Source organism: Pseudorca crassidens, chromosome 1 (genome assembly GCF_039906515.1).
Source record: "Pseudorca crassidens isolate mPseCra1 chromosome 1, mPseCra1.hap1, whole genome shotgun sequence".
Lineage (NCBI taxonomy): Eukaryota > Metazoa > Chordata > Mammalia > Artiodactyla > Delphinidae > Pseudorca > Pseudorca crassidens.
In genome coordinates this window covers 150954867-150974305 of record NC_090296.1, presented here as the reverse complement: position 1 = coordinate 150974305, position 19439 = coordinate 150954867, and the positions used below count along the sequence as shown (strand labels likewise).

Sequence of the window (19439 nt, the reverse complement as noted above, 5' to 3'; positions counted from 1 at the left end):
TCTTTTATTATTTTTTAATTGAAGTATAGTTGATTTACAATGTTTCAGGTGTACAGCAAAGTGATTTTATATATATATATATAAGTATGTATAAAAGTATATATACTTTTTCAGATTCTTTCCCGTTATAGGTTATTTCAAGATAATATTGAATATAGTTCCCTCTGCTACACAGTAGGTCCTTGTTCTTGATCTATTTCTTTGCTCTTGAGGTTATGGGCATCTATTGCAAAGGAAACATTTATGTTTAAATTTATTGCTTCAGGCGGCGAACGGCATCTCCTCCGGGAACCCCAGCACGCGCTTTCCGGCTAAGTCGAGTCCACGCCTGTGTCTCCTCCCAGGAGGCCGGTTTCCTCGGACTCCAAATGCACCCCGACCAGCAACCTGCCCACGTTCCCGGCGGCCCGCCTCCCCCAGGTGCGGAGGGTAGGAGGGGCAGAGTCTCGGTTGACCTCCACCGGGTAAGCCTCCCTGGACCCGGGATGCCTTTAAAGTGGGAGGGAGGGGCGATCGATCGCTCGAGCCTCCTCTGACTGAGCCTGTGGCGGTCGAGCCGCGGGGATCGGCTGGGAATGCCTGGCGCGCGGAGCAGGTAGGACGCATGGGGCGGCCGGGCCGGGGTCGCGGGCGCTGGGCGGGAGGTGGGGAGAGCTGGCGGCTCGGGGCGGTGAGGCCGGGAGGGGGTGGGGGCGGGGACAGAAAGGGGGGAAAGGGGGGGAGGAAGGGAGGGAGGGGGCGGGAGGAGGTCAGCCGAGCCGGCGGCGGAGCCCCAGGTGCACATCCCAGGTGCTCATCCCAGGTGTGCGGTCGCGGCCCCGCGGGGAGGGCGGGCGTGGCTGAGTCCGAGCCTTAGGTTCGGCGGCCAGAGCTGCGGGGGGACGGCGGGGGCGGGGGGGCGTCCAAGCATGGACAGATGCCCGAGACTTTGGGCGATTCTTCGTGCAGGCCTGTGAGGGCGGGATAGGCATTCTCTCTCCTGGAAAAAGTTAATGATGCGGTGCTTTTAAAAAAGGACCTGGCATAGTCAGATGTTCCCTTTTTAAAACGGCTGATTTTCGATCTTAAAGAGAAGTCTTAGAACTTATCCCCATGTCATTTCTCGGCTAAGGGACACACTTGAGGTCGCGTGGACAGCTGAGAGTAGGCCTTGGTCTTATGTTCCAAGCGCAGGGTTTTTCTCATCCCATGGGATTCTGCCATTGCACGTTTTAGAGCTTACCCCCTCTGTTGTGGAATTCATAAAATGCTATTAATCCACATGCGTTTTATTTTGTAGGGAGAAGAAACTGACTAAATGAATAACATGAAGTCCAATAGAATCCTACTTTTTATCATTTCAATTCAGGGGAGTAAAAGTAAATCATTGCTATCTTTCCCTGCTGATTTCTTGTGTTTTACTACTTGAAACACCCAGTTTTTCTAATACTCATGATGTCTGTAGGGAAATCCTCAAAAAAAAGACCTCGAAGTTTATCAAGCAGCAAAACTAAAAAAAATGAATCTAACTCTATTATTGCGTTTTTTAACAATGTACCACCTGTTAAACTTGCCTGCCCCATTTGTAGTAAAATGGTGCCAAGATATGACCTAAACCGTCACCTTGATGAAATGTGTGCTAACAACGGTGACATCACTCCAGCTGACCCTGGGCATGCTGACTTAAGTTCAAATGTGTCCACAGTAGATTTGACCAATATTGCCTTAGAAGATGTAACGCCAGAGAAGTCGTCACCATCAAAGATCAATTTAACCCCTGGCCGAAGCGATTCAGCAAAAATGGGCATAAAACAGCAGACCAGCCCCTATTTTAAGAGTAATGGTGACGCAGTGTGCAGAAATCAAGATGGGCTGAGACATCATAATGTGAAAGTCATCCCTCTGGGAAGCCTGTCATCTAAATTGTCCAGAAGATACATAAAGGCTAAAAGATCAATAGATAAGAATGAGGGATTCGCCAATCAGAGTCCACAGAGTTTCTCGTCCACAGGGGTTAGGAGCCTGGTGGATCAGTGTTCAGAGATGGAAGGCCAGGATCAGCTTTTGGAGAATAGTTCTCAAAAGGAAAACATGTTTGCCTGTAATTCTCTGGAGGAACCAAGCACTCCCGAACATATTGTGGGAGGCTCTACAATAATGGAAGGTGAAGGCCTAACGGCTGCACAGGAATGTGGGAGGTCAACTCTCACCCCCACCTTCTCAGATAATGCTCCCGTGTTACTTTCACCAGATTTAACTCTTGGACATAAATTAAAGTCTGCTTCAGAGGACCATCTTGCAAAGCAGGAGAGTATCAAAGGAACAGATGATAAAGGTGTTGAAAACTGTGAAGGAGGTGGTTGTGAAGAGGTAAAAATGACTTTTGTTTCACAAGCTCCAACCCAGTCATCACATTGGGAGGCAAAATCTCATAATTCTACACACGATGCTTCTATATGGAGTGACAGCCAAGCACTTCCTCCAGAAGGTGACAGTGGCTTAAAGAATGAAAGCACTGACCGAACTCCTTTGGAGCAGGGGTCAAGCTGTGATGTTTCCCGTGTAACAAGTCCAGCACCGCCAGACCATCCTTACTACCTTCGGAGTTTCCTCGTGGTGCTGAAAGCCGTGTTTGAGAATGAAGAAGACAGGATGCTCTTTGATGAGCACGAGAAGGGCATTATAACTAAATTTCATCAATTATCAGGTATCTTGAACGTGTTTGCTTTCGAGGCTTTGTTTCCCCTTTGCTGCCCTGATTTGGTCTGAGATGTGATAGGCAGAAATCTCATGACCACAAGCAGTCAGTGTGGTTTTGGGAGTCCCCTGGGAGTACTCATGGGACCCCCAGCCAATGAGAGTTCATCTAGAGAAAGATATGCCTGTAAAAGAGACAAGATTTTTGGGCCTGGTGATGTCTGCTTCTGCAGTATCATCCTTACAAGCTGTACTTTGGTTGTATTGGAAGCAGCTCTTTGTCCTGTTTTTGTATATTTGATGGTTGTAAAACAACCTTTCCCAGATTAGAAAAAAAAAACACAGTGTGATTTAGGAAAGTGTACTTTGCATTTCGGGCACGTAATCAAGCTGACTGTTAGGTGGTTTTGTTGTTTTTGCAGGCCACTTCCTCCAAAGTGAAAATAAAATACAGGGAAAAAAACAAACCAAGGTATACTCAGGCATATTCTTTTCCTCCAACAATATTTTAGTTGCCTGGACTCTACCTTTTAAAGTCAGGGTGTGCAGGAAGTGGAAACTTTCAAGCTAAATTGGTACATTAAAAACTTTTTTGGTCCTTTTTTTCTTTTTAAATTTTGTAAATTAGTACGTTTAAAAATATGCCTCAGTTCCGTGGCAGCCGGCGGTGGCTGTGAGCCAATAGCGCAGGTTTGGAGCAAGAGCGCCCCCCCCCCCCCCCCCCCCCGGCCCTTGATGGCTGCTCATCCAAAGGGCCTTGATGGCTCTGTGCAACTGAGTACCTCCCGAGTAGGAAAACCTTACTTGGGGGCCACGCTGACCTCTAGTAATAGTAGCAGGCCTGAGTCCCAGTAGAGTAAAAAAAAGAAATCCTGAGTGTTACCAATAATGGTTAAGAGAAAGGCTTCGGTTTTACATTCACACAAGGAAACTATGGCTCTGCTTGTGTTACTTTTTAACACGTGGGTGATACTTCTCTGCACAGTTCTTTTTTTTTAACATAATAAAAAAATTTTTTTTTTCTTTTTTATAAATTTATTTTTGGTTGCATTGGGTCTTCGTTGCTTCGCGTGGGCTTTCTCTAGTTGCAGCGAGCGGGGATTACTGTTCATTGCGGTGCGCGGGCTTCTCATTGCAGTGGCTTCTCTTGTTGAAGAGCACAGGCTCCAGGCGCGTGGGCTTCAGCAGTTGTGGCTTGCGGGCTCAGCAGTTGTGGCGCACGGGCTTAGTTGCTCCGCGGCATGTGGGATCCTCCTGGACCAGGGCTCGAACCCATGTCCCCTGCATTAGCAGGTGGATTCTTAACCACTGTGCCACCAGGGAAGCCCTTTGAACAGTTTATGAAGTATCCACACAGCTTCCATCTCTACTTGCACTGGCCTCCCCCGTTGTGGGTGTGAATGACCCCCACTGACTGTCGTATCCGGGGTGGTCACAGATCTTTGGTTGGGTGCTGCTTGCATTCATGTGAGCAATTGTTTGAATAGCTGGTGGCCCCTGGCTTCAGTATGATTGAGAAGTAGGAGCAGTTTCTTAGTGTAAGTTCTGCAGATTCTTGTGGCTTGCTCTCCACAGAGAATCATCTACAGTGTCTCTGTTGTAAAAATAACTACTGCAAGTCGATTTTGCCTCTTTAAAGAAAAAAGGGAAATAAATGTTGAAGATGTAACAAATACAGTCATACCATTTTATTTTATTTTATTTTATTTATTTATTTTTTTGTGGTACGTGAGCCTCTCACTGTTGTGGTCTCTCCCGTTGGGGAGCACAGGCTCCGGACGCGCAGGCTTAGCGGCCATGGCTCACGGGCCCAGCCACTCCGCGGCATGTGGGATCTTCCCGGACCGGGGCACGAACCCATGTCCCCTGCATCAGCAGGCGGATTCTCAACCACTGCGCCACCAGGGAAGCCCCATTTTATTTTATTTTTAAAAATTTTCAGCTGCGCCATGCAGCATACAGGATCTTAGTTCCCCGACCAGGGATCGAATCCACATCCCCTGCAATGGAAGTGTGGAGTCTTAACCACTGGACCGCCAGGGAAGTCCCCATACCATTTTAGAGTTAGAAATTTAAAGATAATTTGGGTAATAGGAAAACTTGAGACCAGATTAATTAAATAGCTTGGTGGAGATCACTGCCTTAGAGATGGCCACCCCACCAAAGCTAGACTTATTTTTGGAAAATTCTTTTCAGATGATTTTCAGCCAAAAATAGAATAATGCATATTAAACCAAAAGGAGAGAACAAAATAACGGGAACCCTGGGGGGTTTCTTTTGAGGGAGTAGAAATGTTGGCTAGAAAGTGGGGAACCCGGGTCTTAGGTTTTTAAATGGCCAATAATCATTACCAACTTTGGAACTTTTTTTATGGTTTATACACTAATTATTGAATACCTCATCGTGTTTAATCTTTTCACCAACTTTGGGAAGATGGTGTTACTGCCCACCCCCTCTTCCTTTTTATAATAGAAGAGAAAAGGGAGTCTCAGTTCCAAAGACTTGCACAACTGGGGGGGCAGGGCTGGCTTTGCATCCTCATGCTTCTCCTGTCCTGCAGTGACAGGCATACAGGCCAAGGAGACATCGCCACGGGACTCTGTGTTTGAAATAAGTTACGTCTTCCTAAGGAAGAAAATGATTTTCTTGGAAGATCCGTTGAGTCAGCCTCTGTGTATTTCTAACAGCCTGTTTTACTCACCTCAGTTTACAAAAGTAAATTATAGTATATGTTTTCGAGAAGAAATAGAAGGTTTTTCACTATTTTTCTTAACTTTGTTGCAGCTAGCGGTCAGAAGTTATATGTCAGACTTTTTCAACGTAAATTCGGCTGGATTAAGATGAACAAACTGGAATATGAAGAGATTTCCGCTGACTTAACCCCGGTGGTTAGAGAGTTGACGCATGCAGGCTTCCTGCAGACGGGTACGGTTTGTCCAGGGGAACCAAATTGAAAATCCGACGTAGGGAATCCAGTTTCTGCAAAATGAGGCTGATGTTAGTTTGGTGTCGTCTCCTGATTGGTGCCTGGTAAATAGTAATTGTGTATGTCTTTTTAAATTGAGTTTTGAATCTTCTTAGGACAACAAATTATTCATGTGTTGTTAAATCCATCCTCAGCCTGAGTTAAGACTCCTAGGATAACAAAAGATGGCCTGCTGCTGTGTTCTGATGGTCCCAGGCTTAGTCCCGTAAAGTCACCTAGGGATAGATGGGTGTCTGGGTCCACAGGGGAAACTCATCCCTCCTGGCTCTCCTTCCAGCAAGAGCTTGACTCATCTTACCCAGTTTTCTCATCTTTATGATGGAACAAAGCTGGTTTGTTTGAAGCTAGTATTGCCTCTAAAACCTTAATTTGCCCCCCATGTATACACAGGCAGCTCTTATAATTTGTAGGTTGATTGTCTCAGGAATTGTTTCACTGATTTAAGCCCATGTGAATATGAGGTAACCTTGGTGGTCTCATCAGTAGCTTTCACTAGGTCCCTACATGTGTTGAGTACAATATTGTACTGGAAACGTGGGTATAAGGAGGATGAAAGATGTGAGTCCTGGGTTCAAGTTGTTCACCGTTTAGACTGAAATAGGGGAATCAAGCCAAAGCCAGACGGTTTCTGTGCGGCAGAGTTTGTAGTGCAGAGCAGTAAGTAAGTGCAGTTAGGGTGACGTGGTGGGCCTGGGGGAGTGGGGAGCCTTGGGGGAGAGGCCTGGAGGCTCCGTGGATGTGAGGGCTTGTAAGGGATCAGGCAGCGGGACCCCGGGTTCCCTCACATCAGGCCATCAGGGGCACTGGAGAGCTTGTGTCCTCACCTGACCTGGAAGATTAGGTGCAGGTTCCAGAAATCTACAGCTGTAACAGGCAAGCCAGGTGAGCCTTGACTTACCTTTATTTATTTTTTAATAAATTTATTTATTTATTTATTTATGGCTGCGTTGGGTCTTCGTTGCTGCATGCGGGCTTTCTCTAGTTGTGGCGAGCGGGAGCTACTCTTCGTTGGCTCGCGGGCTCTGGAGCGCAGACTCAGTAGTTGTGGCTCGTGGGCTTAGTTGCTCTACGGCATGTGGGATCTTCCCGGACCAGGGCTCGAACCCGTGTTCCCTGCATTGGCAGGTGGATTCTTAACCACTGTGCCACCAGGGAAGCCCTGAGCCTTGACTTACCTTTAAATGACAGTTAAGCAACAAAAGCAGAACCCCAGTGGCCTAACGCTGCCCTCAGTCCTGCCCAGGTCCCACCGTGGTCTGCACAGCCCAGTGGGGTGTAGCCCTGGCCGTCCCCTCACTCTGCTCCCTGGGTGCTCTGGCTGAGTGCACCCCTCTTTCAGAGCCTGTGCCTGCTCCCACTCGGCTCACCCCCTCATGTCATCCAGCTCTGCTCCGTGTCACCTCATCAGGGACTTGCGTGACCACCTAGTGTCAAATACGGCCACCTCCCGCCAGTCCATTTTGCCTTGCCCAGCTTTTCTTTTCTTTCTTCTTTTTTCCTAGTTCATTCTTCCTCCTTTTATTTATTTATTTAAAAAAATTTTATTGAAGTATAGTTGATTTACAGTGTTGTGTTAATTTCTGCTGTACAGCAAAGTGCTTGTTATACATATATGTATTCTTTTTATATTCTTCTCCTTATGGTTTATCACAGGATATGGAATATAGTTCCCCGTGCTATGCAGTAGGACCTTGTTTTTCATCCATCCTATATATAATAGTTTGCATCTGCTAATCCCAAACTCCCAATCCATCCCTCCCACCCCCCTCCCCCTTGGCAACCACAAGTCTGTTCCCTATGTCTGTGATTCTGTTTCTGTTTCATAGATATGTTCATTTGTGTCATATTTTAGATTCCACATATAAGTGATATATGGTAATCGTCTTTCTCTTTCTGACTTACTTCGCTTAATATGATCATCTCTAGGTCCGTCCATGTTGCTGCCAGCTTTGTGTTTCTTTGTAGCAGTTGTCACCCCTGACATTTATTATGCTAGGAGGTAAGCTCCCTGTGGGCACAGATGCAGCTTGTTCACTGTATGCCATGGGCAGGTGCTACCTGGCAGGCAGTGTACACCCAGTGAGGACTTGCTGCCTGGAGGAAGATGGCCCTGCCCTAAGCTGTGGATGCAGTGAAGCCAGAGACCAGCCAGCTCTGATTCAGCTGCATCCCGGGGGTCAGGCTTGCTGTCTGGGTCCCCTAATAGTGTGATGTACACATGTGTGCCGAGCAAGTGACCCCATGAAAGTCTTCTCAGCCCCAGGCCTGTGTGGAGAGAGGACAGCTGATGAACAGTTGACTCTGACCTGCTCTGGAGAGGCCCAGCCGTAGGTTCTGTTGTGAGCGATGTACCAGTGGCTATCCATGTGGGTCTTTATTTTATTCAGATTTTCTTTGAGAAGTTCTGTTGTTTTATAGCCTTTGTGAAATATCTGTTTTCCGTAATTTTTAACAATCAGTTTGGCAAACTAAAATTTCTACAGTAGCATTTCATTTTATTTGCATGTGAATTTTCTTCTTAAAGTAAATAAATCTAGAAAACAGTAAGCTTATTTAAAACTACTTTAAATTTTTTTTTTTTTTTTTTAATATTTCAGAATCTGAGTTGCAAGAACTGTCTGAGGTGCTCGAGCTCCTTTCTGCTCCGGAACTGAAAGCCCTGGCAAAGACCTTCCACTTGGTGAATCCCAATGGGCAGAAGCAGCAGCTGGTGAATGCGTTTCTCAAATTGGCCAAACAGCCTTCAGTCTGCACTTGGCGCAAGAATCAGCCTGGCATTGGTGCAGTGATTTTGAAAAGGTTTTGTGGCTATTGTTATAGTAAAAACATTTGAAATGTTGATAGCACGTATTTAATTTATTTATTTTTATTTATTTTTAAGCTGCGTTGGGTCTTCGTTGCTGCGCATGGGCTTTCTCTAGTTGCTGAGAGCGGGGCCTGCTCTTTGTTGCGGTGTGCGGGCTCTAGGTGCACGGGCTTCAGTAGTTGTGGCATGAGGACTCAGTAGTTGTGGCTCGTGGGCTCTAGAGCGCAGGTTCAGTAGTTGTGGCGCACGGGCTTAGCTGCTCCATGGCATGTGGGATCTTCCCGGACCAGGGCTTGAACCCATGTCCCCTGCATTGGCGGGTGGATTCTTAACCACTGCGCCACCAGGAAAGTCCTGATAGCACACATTAACTCTTATGATGGGTGGTACGTATTTTCAGATTGTAATTGTTTTTTTCAATTGCAGTTAGGTTGAGAAGGCGGTGAACCATTATTATAAAGACTGGATTCTTTCTTGGTTTATTATTCCTAATTCTTAAGATACCACACTGATTTCTAGGACCAAGAAAAATCAGGAGGCAAGAGATTAGAGGCACTAGGCCCTTGGCAAATTCTAATATTTTATTATTCAAGAAAAATGCAGTTTTAACTACTATTCTTATAGGAGTTTGGAATGTCGGTCCGCTGGACCTCCTTGGGACTCTACATGGAGATGGAGGAGGAGGGTGTTTTCTGGCAGTCTCTGTCGGTGAATGGTCCTCAAGTAAATGGTGGTGTGATGGGAATCCCACCCCTGTGTCCTCTCGGCTGTGGTGGTGGCACTGATCTCTGCACGCCCCAGGGATGCCACTCTGCTTTTGACTTAATGGCTTTTGGGCTGGTAGGAAAGTGTGAGGTCCTCCACTAGACCAGTGGCTCTCAGCTGGGGGCGACTGTGCCCTCCAGGGGACACCCGGCATCGTCTGGAGTCGTTTTCATGGTCCTGACTAAGGTGGGTAGTGGGTGCTACAGGCGTTTAGTGAACGGAGGCCAGGGACGCAGCTGAGCATCCTCTAGTTCACAGCCTGGGCATCCCACCCCCAGGAAAGAGTTACCCGGCCCGGATGTCAGTAGCGAAACCCTGCCGTGTGTGGTGTTGCAGTTGTTGGAGCCGGAGGGCCCTGGGCTTAACATGCCGCCTTACCAAGAGCCTTTGGTAGCGACGTTCTACATAAATACCTATTATTTCATCTCAAGTGTCACTGGAGTCAAGATTTGAGAATTGCTAGTGTCAAATAGATAACACTTTCATGAGTTTTCCTGGTATTTCACATGTTCAGGACCAGCGTAAACCCTATCCTGCTCTTTTATTGAGGCAAACAGTGCGTGAAATCATTTGCAGATACAATTTCATCTAATCCTCACCGTGTTCCTAGGTGGGGCTCTGAGCCCCAGAGAGGTTAAGAAATGCTTTAAGTCACACAGTTGGAGGTGGGAGATTTGCTTCAGGCTTAGAATAATGCATGCTGTTTAGCTTGAAATAATTTGTGAAATCTGACATCCAAATGCTTAAAAGCCAGAGAGTTATTTCCATATCATGTATTTTTCAGAGCTAAAGACTGGGCGGGACAGTCTCTGAGAGTGTGTAGAGACCCCCGGGCTGTGTTCTCCCGGGTCCTGCTGCTGTTTTCACTGACCCACGAGGTGGAAGAGGAGGAGGCGGCCTGTGGTGGGCAGGGCCAGCTTTCTACGGTACTGCTGGTCAACCTTGGCCGCATGGAGTTTCCCAGGTATACCGTCAGTCGGAAAACCCAAATCTTCCAGGATAGAGAGGATCTCATCAGGTAAGGGCGTGTTTGCTCTCTATGAAATCTGTGTATTTTAAAATTTATGTAGAAGGCTTTGTTATTATTTTTTGCCATCCACAACAGAAACATGAGTTCATAGCCAAAATCGTTGTTTTAAAAAATTTATTTATTTTTAAACTTTTGTCTGTGTTGGGTCTTTGTTGCTGCGCGTGGGCTTTCTCTAGTTTTGGCAAGCGGGGGCTACTGTTCGTTGCGGTGTGCGGGCTTCTCTTGTTGCAGAGCACAGGCCCTAGGCACACGGGATTCAGTAATTGTGGCTCACGGGCTCTAGAGCGCAGGCTCAGCAGTTGTGGTGCACGGGCTTCGTTGCTCCGCGGCCTGTGGGAATCTTCCCGGGCCAGGGCTCGAACCTGTGTCCCCTGCATTGGCAGGCAGATTCTTAAGCACTGTGCCACCAGGGAAGTCCTCACTTTTGATTCTTGATTTAAGGTTTATGACTCAAATTTAGCAGAAATTGATTCTGATATTTGATTTTAGGAAAGTTGTTTAAGTGTTGTCTAGTATGTGCTTTAAAAAATAAACTCTTGAGATTATTGTATCAAAACAGGGTCAGTATAAACTGATTTTAGCCCATTTTGCCATAGTTATCAGGAAATTCAATATCCTATTTGTGTTCAGTTAGAATAACTTTTTTAGTCAAATCTTCTAGTAAGAATATTTCTTCTGACTGTGCTTTCTTTCGTCTCATGTCCTTTTACATCTTTGTTTTTAGTGACTTGGTGCTGTTCTCTTTGGTGAGAACTCTGAAGCCAGGTTCCGGTCTCTCTAATGAACCATGAATCTACTCTGTGCCTCAGTTTACTCATCTGCAAAATGGGGAGATAATAGTACATTCCCACAGATCTGTGCTGATATGTGAAGCGTGCTTAGAGCCTGGCCTGTGGGGATTGCTCAGTGCATCTTAGTGGTAGAATTGTCATCATTACCGCGTATCTAAGGGAGGTTGCTTTTCAGTTCTATGGTTGACAAAACCATGGTTGACAAGTTCAGAAGTGGGGAGGCTAGGGAGAAAACATAAACCATCGTGTCTTTTTTTTAGAAAGTAGTATCCTATAAATGTTAAAAATAAGTCAGCATTCTTTTGTTATGCAGAGGGCTGTGGCACGGGAATGAAATCTGGTTGAAGTGACTTCAGGAAGGGTGATTATACAACACCAGTAGTGTGGCACCTGGCCTAAGGAACCTTTCCCACCACCTTGGTACTTGAAATAATTGATCCTTTCTTTTCTTTTCTCATTTATTCAGTGCCCGTGGGTTGAGTGTTGAGTACCTATTACGTGCCAGGTGGTGGAGTTGCAGTGTGAACAGATAGGGTCTTTGCCGCCGTGGGGTTACGCTTTACTGGGGAAGACAGGAAAGAAAACAGAATAATATGATAACTGCGGGGCAGGCTGGAGAAGTCCTGTGTAGATAGTGCGAGGCAGAGAGTGTCCCCGAAAGGTTGGAATTGAGGCTTGAGAATGAGGAGGAGCCGGTCCTGCAGGGGTCTGGGTGCCCGCGCCCAGGCTCCGTGGGCAGGAGAGAGCTTGCTGACCTCTGGCCGGAACCTCAGGGGCCTTGTGAAGGGGAGGTTGGGCAGGACCGCAGGTCAGGGGACGCTGGGCCTCAGAGCCCCGGTGAGCCGACTGGGTCATATCCGCTGGATGGGGAGCTGGGGAAGGGGTTTAGGCAGGCGAGGGATCTGGTGCACGTTTTACAAAAGTGTCCCGTGGAGTGGCGGCTGGGGGGCGGCAGGAGGCTAATTGAGCGTTGGTGGTCCGGATGGAGGTGTTGGCTGGGCTGGCAGTGGCGGGCATTGTAGAGAAGTGAACGTGCGAGATGTTGGGGAGGAAAGGAGTGAGTTTTGGTGTGGGTGGTGGCGCCATCAGATGAGATGGGGGACGTTGGGGGGGGGCTGGGATGCCGTGGGGGGATGCCCCCAGCCCCATGACTGAAGCTGCCCCGTGTGGTACTGGGCGTGCTGTCAGGAGCCCAGGACGGAGCTCGGCCTGGGGAGGAACTGGAGTCACCAGCACGTGGCCGGGGATGAGGTCCCTGAGGGAGAAGAGGAGGAAGGAGCTTGGCAGCCAGCGCCCAGGGGCTGGGCAGCACATGGGCGGCGGCAGGGAACCAGGGGTGTGTGTGGTGGGCGGACCCGGAGAAGAAGAAGGTGTGTCAGGATGGGGCTCGATTGAACGCCCGGAGGAAGGGCAGTGAGGTCGAGTGGGATGGCCCACTGGGCTTCGGAGAAGCAGCCCCTGCTGTGGCGGCCTGCGACGGCAGGGCGGTCTAGTTCCCTGGTGTCTTCAGGGTAGGAGATACTCGTGTGTGTGTGTTTGTGTACGTGCACGTGTAGATAAACCCATAGAAAGGGAGAGGCAGTCGGTGGAGGAGGAGGAGGGGACCTCCTGGGCCCCGGAGCACCGGCGGGAGGACTGGGATGTGGGCAGGGTTGAGGCTGCCATGGTGGAGGCTGGGGACCCCTCGAGCAGGGCTGGGCCGAGGTGTGTGAGCACGTGCCGAAACCAGCCGGCCTGGCTCTGCGATCGTCTTCAGCACGATTCGGGGAGTTGGTGCAGGCCCAGAGGAGTGAGCGGCCAGGGCACCCTGACCAGGGTGGGGCTGTGGCCGGTGTGTGTTCTTCCCCAGGCGTGGTCTGTGGGCCTGCAGGACAGGAGGCACTATGGCTGGGACAGGGACCGTGCTGGAGGTGGGGCCTTGGTGAAGGTGGGGAGCTGCTGTCAGCAGTGAACGAGCTGGAAGGATTGGGGGCGGGGATCAGTGGAGGAGATGCTTGAAGTCAGCATCTTGAGGGTGACTCGGTCCATTGGGGACAGAAGGTCTCAGTGGTCACGGGCATGTGGGTGGCTGAGAAGAGGTTGGAGAATCGTGTTATCAGGGAGGAAGGAGGTGGAGAATTCTGAAGTCGTGGCCATCGTGGCGGGAGACCCAGGGAGACCAAGGCAGAGGGGACAGGGACAGGGGTGGGGGGCGCTGGCAGGTGCCCACAAGGAGGAGGCGTGGGCTTCGGAGGTGGGGGCTTTGGAGGCGGAGGTGGGAGGATTTGGAGGCGGAGGTGGGAGGGAGGAGGATGCTTCCATCCGTCTGGGCCCTGAGTGAGGAGAGCTGTCCCTGCTCGAGGGGGGCTGCGGGGAAGCCGTGCTCTCAGCCAGGTGTACGGAGGGCAGGAGACAGAGATCGGGGTGCAGGAGGGATGCTGTTCTTGGCAGCGCGGGGGTTGGGGGGGAGGTTTGGGAGACGGGAGGGAGGGCTGGTGACCGTGCAGGCGGCGATGGCGGCACCGTGGGGCTGGCGCTGGGCTCAATGGGCTCGTGAAGAGGGGGCTTGGTTCAGGTGGGCGGGAGGGCACTCCTGCCGGGTGGGCCAACCTCCAGGCACCCTCTCCCTGTTTCTCTTTCCTTATCGACCTTAGAATTGTCCAGTTGCACGTTATAAGAGAGTTAGATCGGGCTTCCCTGGTGGCGCAGTGGTTGAGAGTCTGCCTGCCGATGCAGGGGACACGGGTTCGTACCCCAGTCCGGGAAGATCCCACATGACGCGGAGCAGCTAGGGCCCGTGAGCCATGGCTGCTGAGCCTGCGCGTCTGGAGCCTGTGCTCCGCAATAGGAGAGGCCACAACAGTGAGAGGCCCGCGTATCGTAAAAACAACAAAAAAAAACAACAACAAAAAAAGAGAGTTAGATCGAAGCGTTCATGAGCAAATTTTTATATTTAGAGGCCATTTCTTTTACTCTTTTTTTAAAAAAAGTTATTTTATTCCAGTATAGTTGACTTACAATGTTAATTTTTGCTGTACAGCAAAGTGATTCAGTTCTACATCTGTCTTTTACTCTTATGTGATAGTATTTGCACATATTGCTCGTGCGTGCTTTTTCTTTTAAGTGTGAGTCCAGAACACAATGACTGTGCCCTCGAAGTGTTAGAGAACTGATTGGGCGAATGTCTCAGGTGCACTGGCAAGTTGTCTTTCTTCACTGAAGTGTGTTCATAACACTTCAGCATGGCCGTCTCCCAAAGACTGTCCCTGAAGTTATTTTTGAAAATCCCCAATAGTTCTCTTAGCTCGGGCAGCATCCCTCTGTCTGCCTCTGGCTCAATGATTAAATGACCAAACCTACGCTTGTGTGTAATTCTGAAGTCAGTTACCTGTTTACAAGGTTGCCAGATTGCTGAATGAACGAGCATCAAAAGTCAGAAAGGAAGCGCGGGTCAGTATTACATGCATATAACGGGATGTGTTATGTACTAGTGCGGTGTGAGTGTTTTCATCTTTCCGGTTGGGTAGCCTGTCTGAGTTTTTCTAGGCCACTCCCGTCGGGTAATACGTCAAATTATTACTGAGGTAAAATGTAACGCTCGTATTTTCAAAAGCAGAGTTAGACGTGGTGGACAGGATGTGGAATTTTGTGTGTCAGTGCTCGTTCACCCCTGAAGCTTGGATGGCCTGGCCCCCCCCCGCCTCCTGCAGGTACGCAACGGCCGCGCACATGCTGAACGACATCTCCACCGCGATGGCCAGCGGGGCCTGGGAGGAAGCCAGGGAGCTCGCTCGGTGTGCAAAGCAGGCTTGGGACGGACTGAAAGGCCACCCGTCCCTGAGGTGAAGTGGTTCTCGGGTCCCTGTCAAAGTTTACTGTCTAGCCGAGTTGTTCTAACTGCTTAGAACAACTAAGGAACTTGGGTTCCTGTCGGACAGAGGTTGGTAGCCTCTTCCGTGGAGGGCCAGCTAGGCAGTGGTCAGGCTCTGCCAGCCACATGCTCACTGGCCTCTGCTGTCCTGCTGTGAGCGTGCCCCACCTCCCTCCCAGCGAGTGGGCGGGGCTGTCCCAATGCAGGTGTGTTTGCAGACACCGAAATGTGAGTTTCATGTAATTTTCACAGGCCACAGACTATTTTTCTCCTTTTGACTTATTTTAACCATTTAGAAACGTGGAAATCACGTTTGGTTTGTATATATACGCTGGGTTTGTATAAAATCAGGTGGGAGCCCTGTGTCTGGCCCGAGGGCGGGCGTTTGCTGACCTCCAGCCCTCATTTCACACCGCTTTCTGGGGGACCTCGGAAGGGTGGCTGTGAGAGCGTAGATTTGTGGTGTAGAAAACTGCCCACGACAGGCAGTGTTCCGAATACATCTTCTTAAAAGGTAGGAATTCATTCTGCTCTGTCACTTCTTGTGATTGTCTTACAACACATAAACAAAGCGCTAAACTGCTGGCGTACGTCTTTGTTCTAGATACCACGAGAAATTGCCACTCTTTCTCCGGTGTTTTACCGTTGGTTGGGTTTATACGAGGATTTTGTCCCGAACCGTTGAAATACTGCAGAGACTTCACATGTACCAGGTGAGTGCACAAGCCCCCGCCCCCGGCTCTTAGCGAGGGGGCTGGCTCTTGACTTCTCCCAAGTACTTGGTCAGCACACGGCGATGCGACGAGGGCCTGCTTCCCATGGGCACCTGCCATCTCCTGGTCGGTAGGAAGACGGCCGAGGGCGACCTGCTGTTCCGCCAGCTGTGAGCTGACGCCTGTGCGCCAGGATGGCCAGGTGACGGTCAGAGCTCCGCAGGGAGCCGCTGATGGTCTCTGCAGCCTGTGTGACAGGGAGGGTCTCCCCAAACCCCTGAGGCAGAAACCTCACCTCTGCTTGTGTTTCCCTGGCAGCAGTAGTGGACGGTCTGGAAATAATTTATAATCACGAATGAGAAGTTCAGTCGTATCCCTCCTCGTATTAAACGTTGTGAGATTGCTGGAGTTAGCTTCTGTTGTGTTGACACTTGTGTAATTGAAACATGGTGTTTTACAAAGAGAATGTGCTAGGGCTCGGCCAGTGGGTCCCCCACGAGGGGTCTGTGGACCCGCCCCAGAGGCCCTGTGGGGTTGGCTTCGGGGAATCTGCGAGTGTGTCTGTGGGGTTTGTGCGTTTTTCTCGGGAGATGCGTTAGATCCTTCAAAGAGATCCGGGAACCACCAAAGATGAACATGAAGCGTGACCAGTAAACCTAGACCAGAAAGTCCCCCTGTTGAGGTGGGGTGTTTGGGTGAAGACCCCCTTGTTCCTGTCCTGACCCCTGCCCATCACAGCCTCGGCCCTGTGACCGACTGGGTTCCCAGATGCACATGGGCCTGCAGCCCAGCCACTGCTCCTGCCCAGAGTCTGACCGTGTCTGGCCTGTGCTGCCGACCTGGTTTGCAGAGAGTGCCGAGCTGCACAAGCTGGTGGGGGGCCTGCTGAGAAGCATGGGGCGCCTCCGGAGCTCAGGCCACTCCCGAGGGACGTCCCGGGGCCCCACTTGGCAGTCCGCGTCCTGAGCCTTACTTTAGAATGGAGAGGAATGCTGTATAGATATACTTTGACAATTTTCCTGACTACTCAGTATAATGGCAGACGCTTGGTGTGTAGGTGTCTAATGCGCATCCCTTGTTGTTGCCACAGGAAGCCGTCAAGGAGCTTGAAAACCTTTTGTCCCAGAAAGTGTACTGTCCTGACAGCAGAGGCCGGTGGTGGGACCGGCTGGCTCTCAACTTGCACCAGCACCTGAAGCGCCTGGAGCCGGTACTCAGCTGCGGAGCCGCCCAGCCTTTGTTCAGTTTGGCATACATTTAAAAATATAGCAAACTGTTAATACCTTAAAAATCTAAATGTAATTAGAACGTTGATTTCCTTTTTCTTAACTTTTATTTTATACTGGGCTACGGTTGATTTAGAACATCGGTTTCTTTTTAATTAATTAATTTTTAAATTTTTGGCTGTGTTGGGTCTTCGTTGCTATGCGTGGGCTTTCTCTAGTTATGGTGAGCGGGGGCCGCTCTTCCTTGTGGTGCGTGGGCTTCTCGTTGCAGTGGCTTCTCTTGTTGCAGAGCACAGGCTCTAGGCGCGTGGACTCAGTAGCTGTGGCGCGTGGGCTCAGTAGCTGTGGCTCGTGAGCTCTAGAGTGCAGTGTAGTTGTGGCACATGGGCTTAGTTGCTCCACGGCATGAGGGATCTTCCCAGACCAGGGCTCGAACCTGTGTCCCCTGCATTGGCAGGCGGATTCTTTTTTTTTTTTTTTTAGATGAGAGTGAGTTTATTGAGAACAAAGAGCAGAGTTAGCGAGGGGCACTGCAAATACAGCCGGCCGATTTCCTGATAGACCAGGGAGAACCTACCAGCAGGCGGATTCTTAACCACTGTGCCACCAGGGAAGCCCCTGGTTTCTTTTTTTTTAATTTTTATTTTATATTGGACTATGGTTGATTTAGAACGTTGATTTCTTAAACATCCTTCTTTGTCTGTGTTCTTCCAACCCCAGAAGAAGTAGCAGGGGCGCGAATATGGGGGTGACAGTGGGGTTGGTGGGTGTGTCGGCCGCAGGATCGTGTCGGGATTCAGGGATGAAGTTCTAGGGGTGGAGGGAGCTGGAGGGTTAGATGTGTCCGCCTCCACACAGTTTTGGAAATGGTGGTTTTGGAAATGGTGGTTGTATTCACTCGTTGCCCGGGGCCTCCTGGGAGAAAGATGGATGGAAGGCGTTCCTCCCACCGTGCGACGTGGTGTCTGACTCAGCAGGGCGGGCGCCTTCCCTTCCAGGCTCTGCCTTCTCTGTGGCGGGGACCTTGTGAGTCCGAGGACAGCGTTGGCTGTCAGCTGCTGCAGCCAGCAGGGCGGGGCCTCCCGAGGTGGCGACAGTGGCCCTCTGTGTGGCCACCTGCGATCCCCTGTCCCTGCCAACCTCGTGTTTGCATTGAGCAGAGGCACTACGGCTCTGGGAGCTTTTGTTTCTCCAGGGGCAGGTCAAGTGAATCAGGATGATGGAGAGCTGGAAAATTTGACCACGGTGGTGGACGATGACATACTATTTTTACTGCCTTAACCTGAAAAGGTGCCTTGTTACCTCAAGTGCTTCCAGCCGGGAGAGCTGTTTCCTCTCCCGGAGGCGGGTGTGGTGCCCCCGCCTGGCGCTGACTCAGGCTGACAGGGCAGGAGAGGCCTCTGGTGGCCCCTCACCCAGCGTGGACAGAGGGTGTGTGCGCGCTGCCTGTCTCTTTCATTGAAATAAAGGTTCCAAAGAGTTGATAGACTTTCCCCTTGCTCGGGTCTGCTGATAGGAGCGTTCACTCATACTCCGAGGTTATCTTTGAGACAGATGGAAAACCCTGGTTCCTTTTTGCCTTTTCCCAAGAATCTTCCCGGCCATGCTCATAACCCCTGTTACTTTGTCACCGTTCCTTCCCTTCTCTACATCAGTCTCCAGGGAGGGCACCTGCCAGCCCAGCAGAGGCTCGTGCCTGCAGGTGCCCAGCAGCCAGCCGGCCAGGCCAGGCTGAGCCCGAGGCCGCCCCTCCCTGCGGCCAGCGCGGCTCCCACGGGGCTACAGAGCTGGCGGCAGCCCCGCCTCGTTCTCTGCTTGATTCCTCTGCACCACCCGGCTCTGATGGCCTGATCTTCACTGATTTTCAGGGCTTTTTAAAAACTTTTTATTCTTTTATTGTAGTAAATATATATAACAAAGAAAACTTGCAGTTTAACCATCTCTAGGTATACAGTTCAGTGGCGTTAATTATACAGCTGATCCTTGAACAACTCGGGGATCGGGGCGCCGAGCCCCCCTGCCCCCGCACAGTCAGAAATCCACGGATAACTTTGTAGTTGGCCCTCCATTTCTGAGGTCCTGTGTCTGCAGATCCAACCAACTGTGGACCGTGCAGTGCTGCAGTCTTTACTGGAAGAAATCTGTGCATATGTGGACCCGAGCAGTTCAAAACCGTGTTGTTCAAACATCATCACTGTCTGTTCCCCAAACTTTTCATCCTCCAAACAGAAACTCTGCTCCTGTGAAACAGTTACTCCTGTTCCCTCCTGCCCCGGTTCCTGGTTACCTCTAGTCTGCTTCTGTCTCTAGGAATCTGCCTGTTCTGAAGTGGAATCATGGAATCTTTGTCCTTTTGTGCCTGGCTTATTTCAGTAGCATAACGTCCTCAAGGCTCATCCATGTTGTAGCAGGTGTCAGTGTCCTTGCCTTTCAAGGCTGAATAATACTCCATTGTGTAAACGGACCACGTTGTGTTGATCCCATCTGTAGATGGACACTTGGGTTGTTCCCACTGTTTGTCTGTTGTGAATAGCACTACTGTGTACAAATATCTGTTTGAAACTCTGCTTTCAGTCGTGGTGGGCGTGTACCTGGA

At 49.9% G+C, this 19439-nt stretch overlaps 1 protein-coding gene across 8 annotated transcripts in view; it reads left to right on the top strand.

Annotated features, from left to right (window-relative positions):
• The first annotated feature begins 313 nt into the window (after window positions 1-313).
• The window catches only part of FAN1 (FANCD2 and FANCI associated nuclease 1), a 260180-nt gene continuing 241054 nt past the window's right edge, over window positions 314-19439 (top strand). For 3 of the 8 annotated variants that reach the window (XR_010933013.1, XR_010933008.1, XR_010933012.1), the window contains exons 1-5: window positions 710-789; window positions 1280-2686; window positions 5461-5601; window positions 8260-8461; window positions 10018-10251. Coding sequence is in view for 5 of the 8 variants with exons in the window: in XM_067698951.1 (XP_067555052.1) it covers window positions 1432-2686; window positions 5461-5601; window positions 8260-8461; window positions 10018-10251; window positions 14744-14875; window positions 15509-15617; window positions 16708-16827 (2193 nt within the window). In the remaining 3 variants the exon portion in view is untranslated. The other 5 variants (XM_067698960.1, XM_067698930.1, XM_067698951.1 and 2 more) reach the window with 4 other exon arrangements.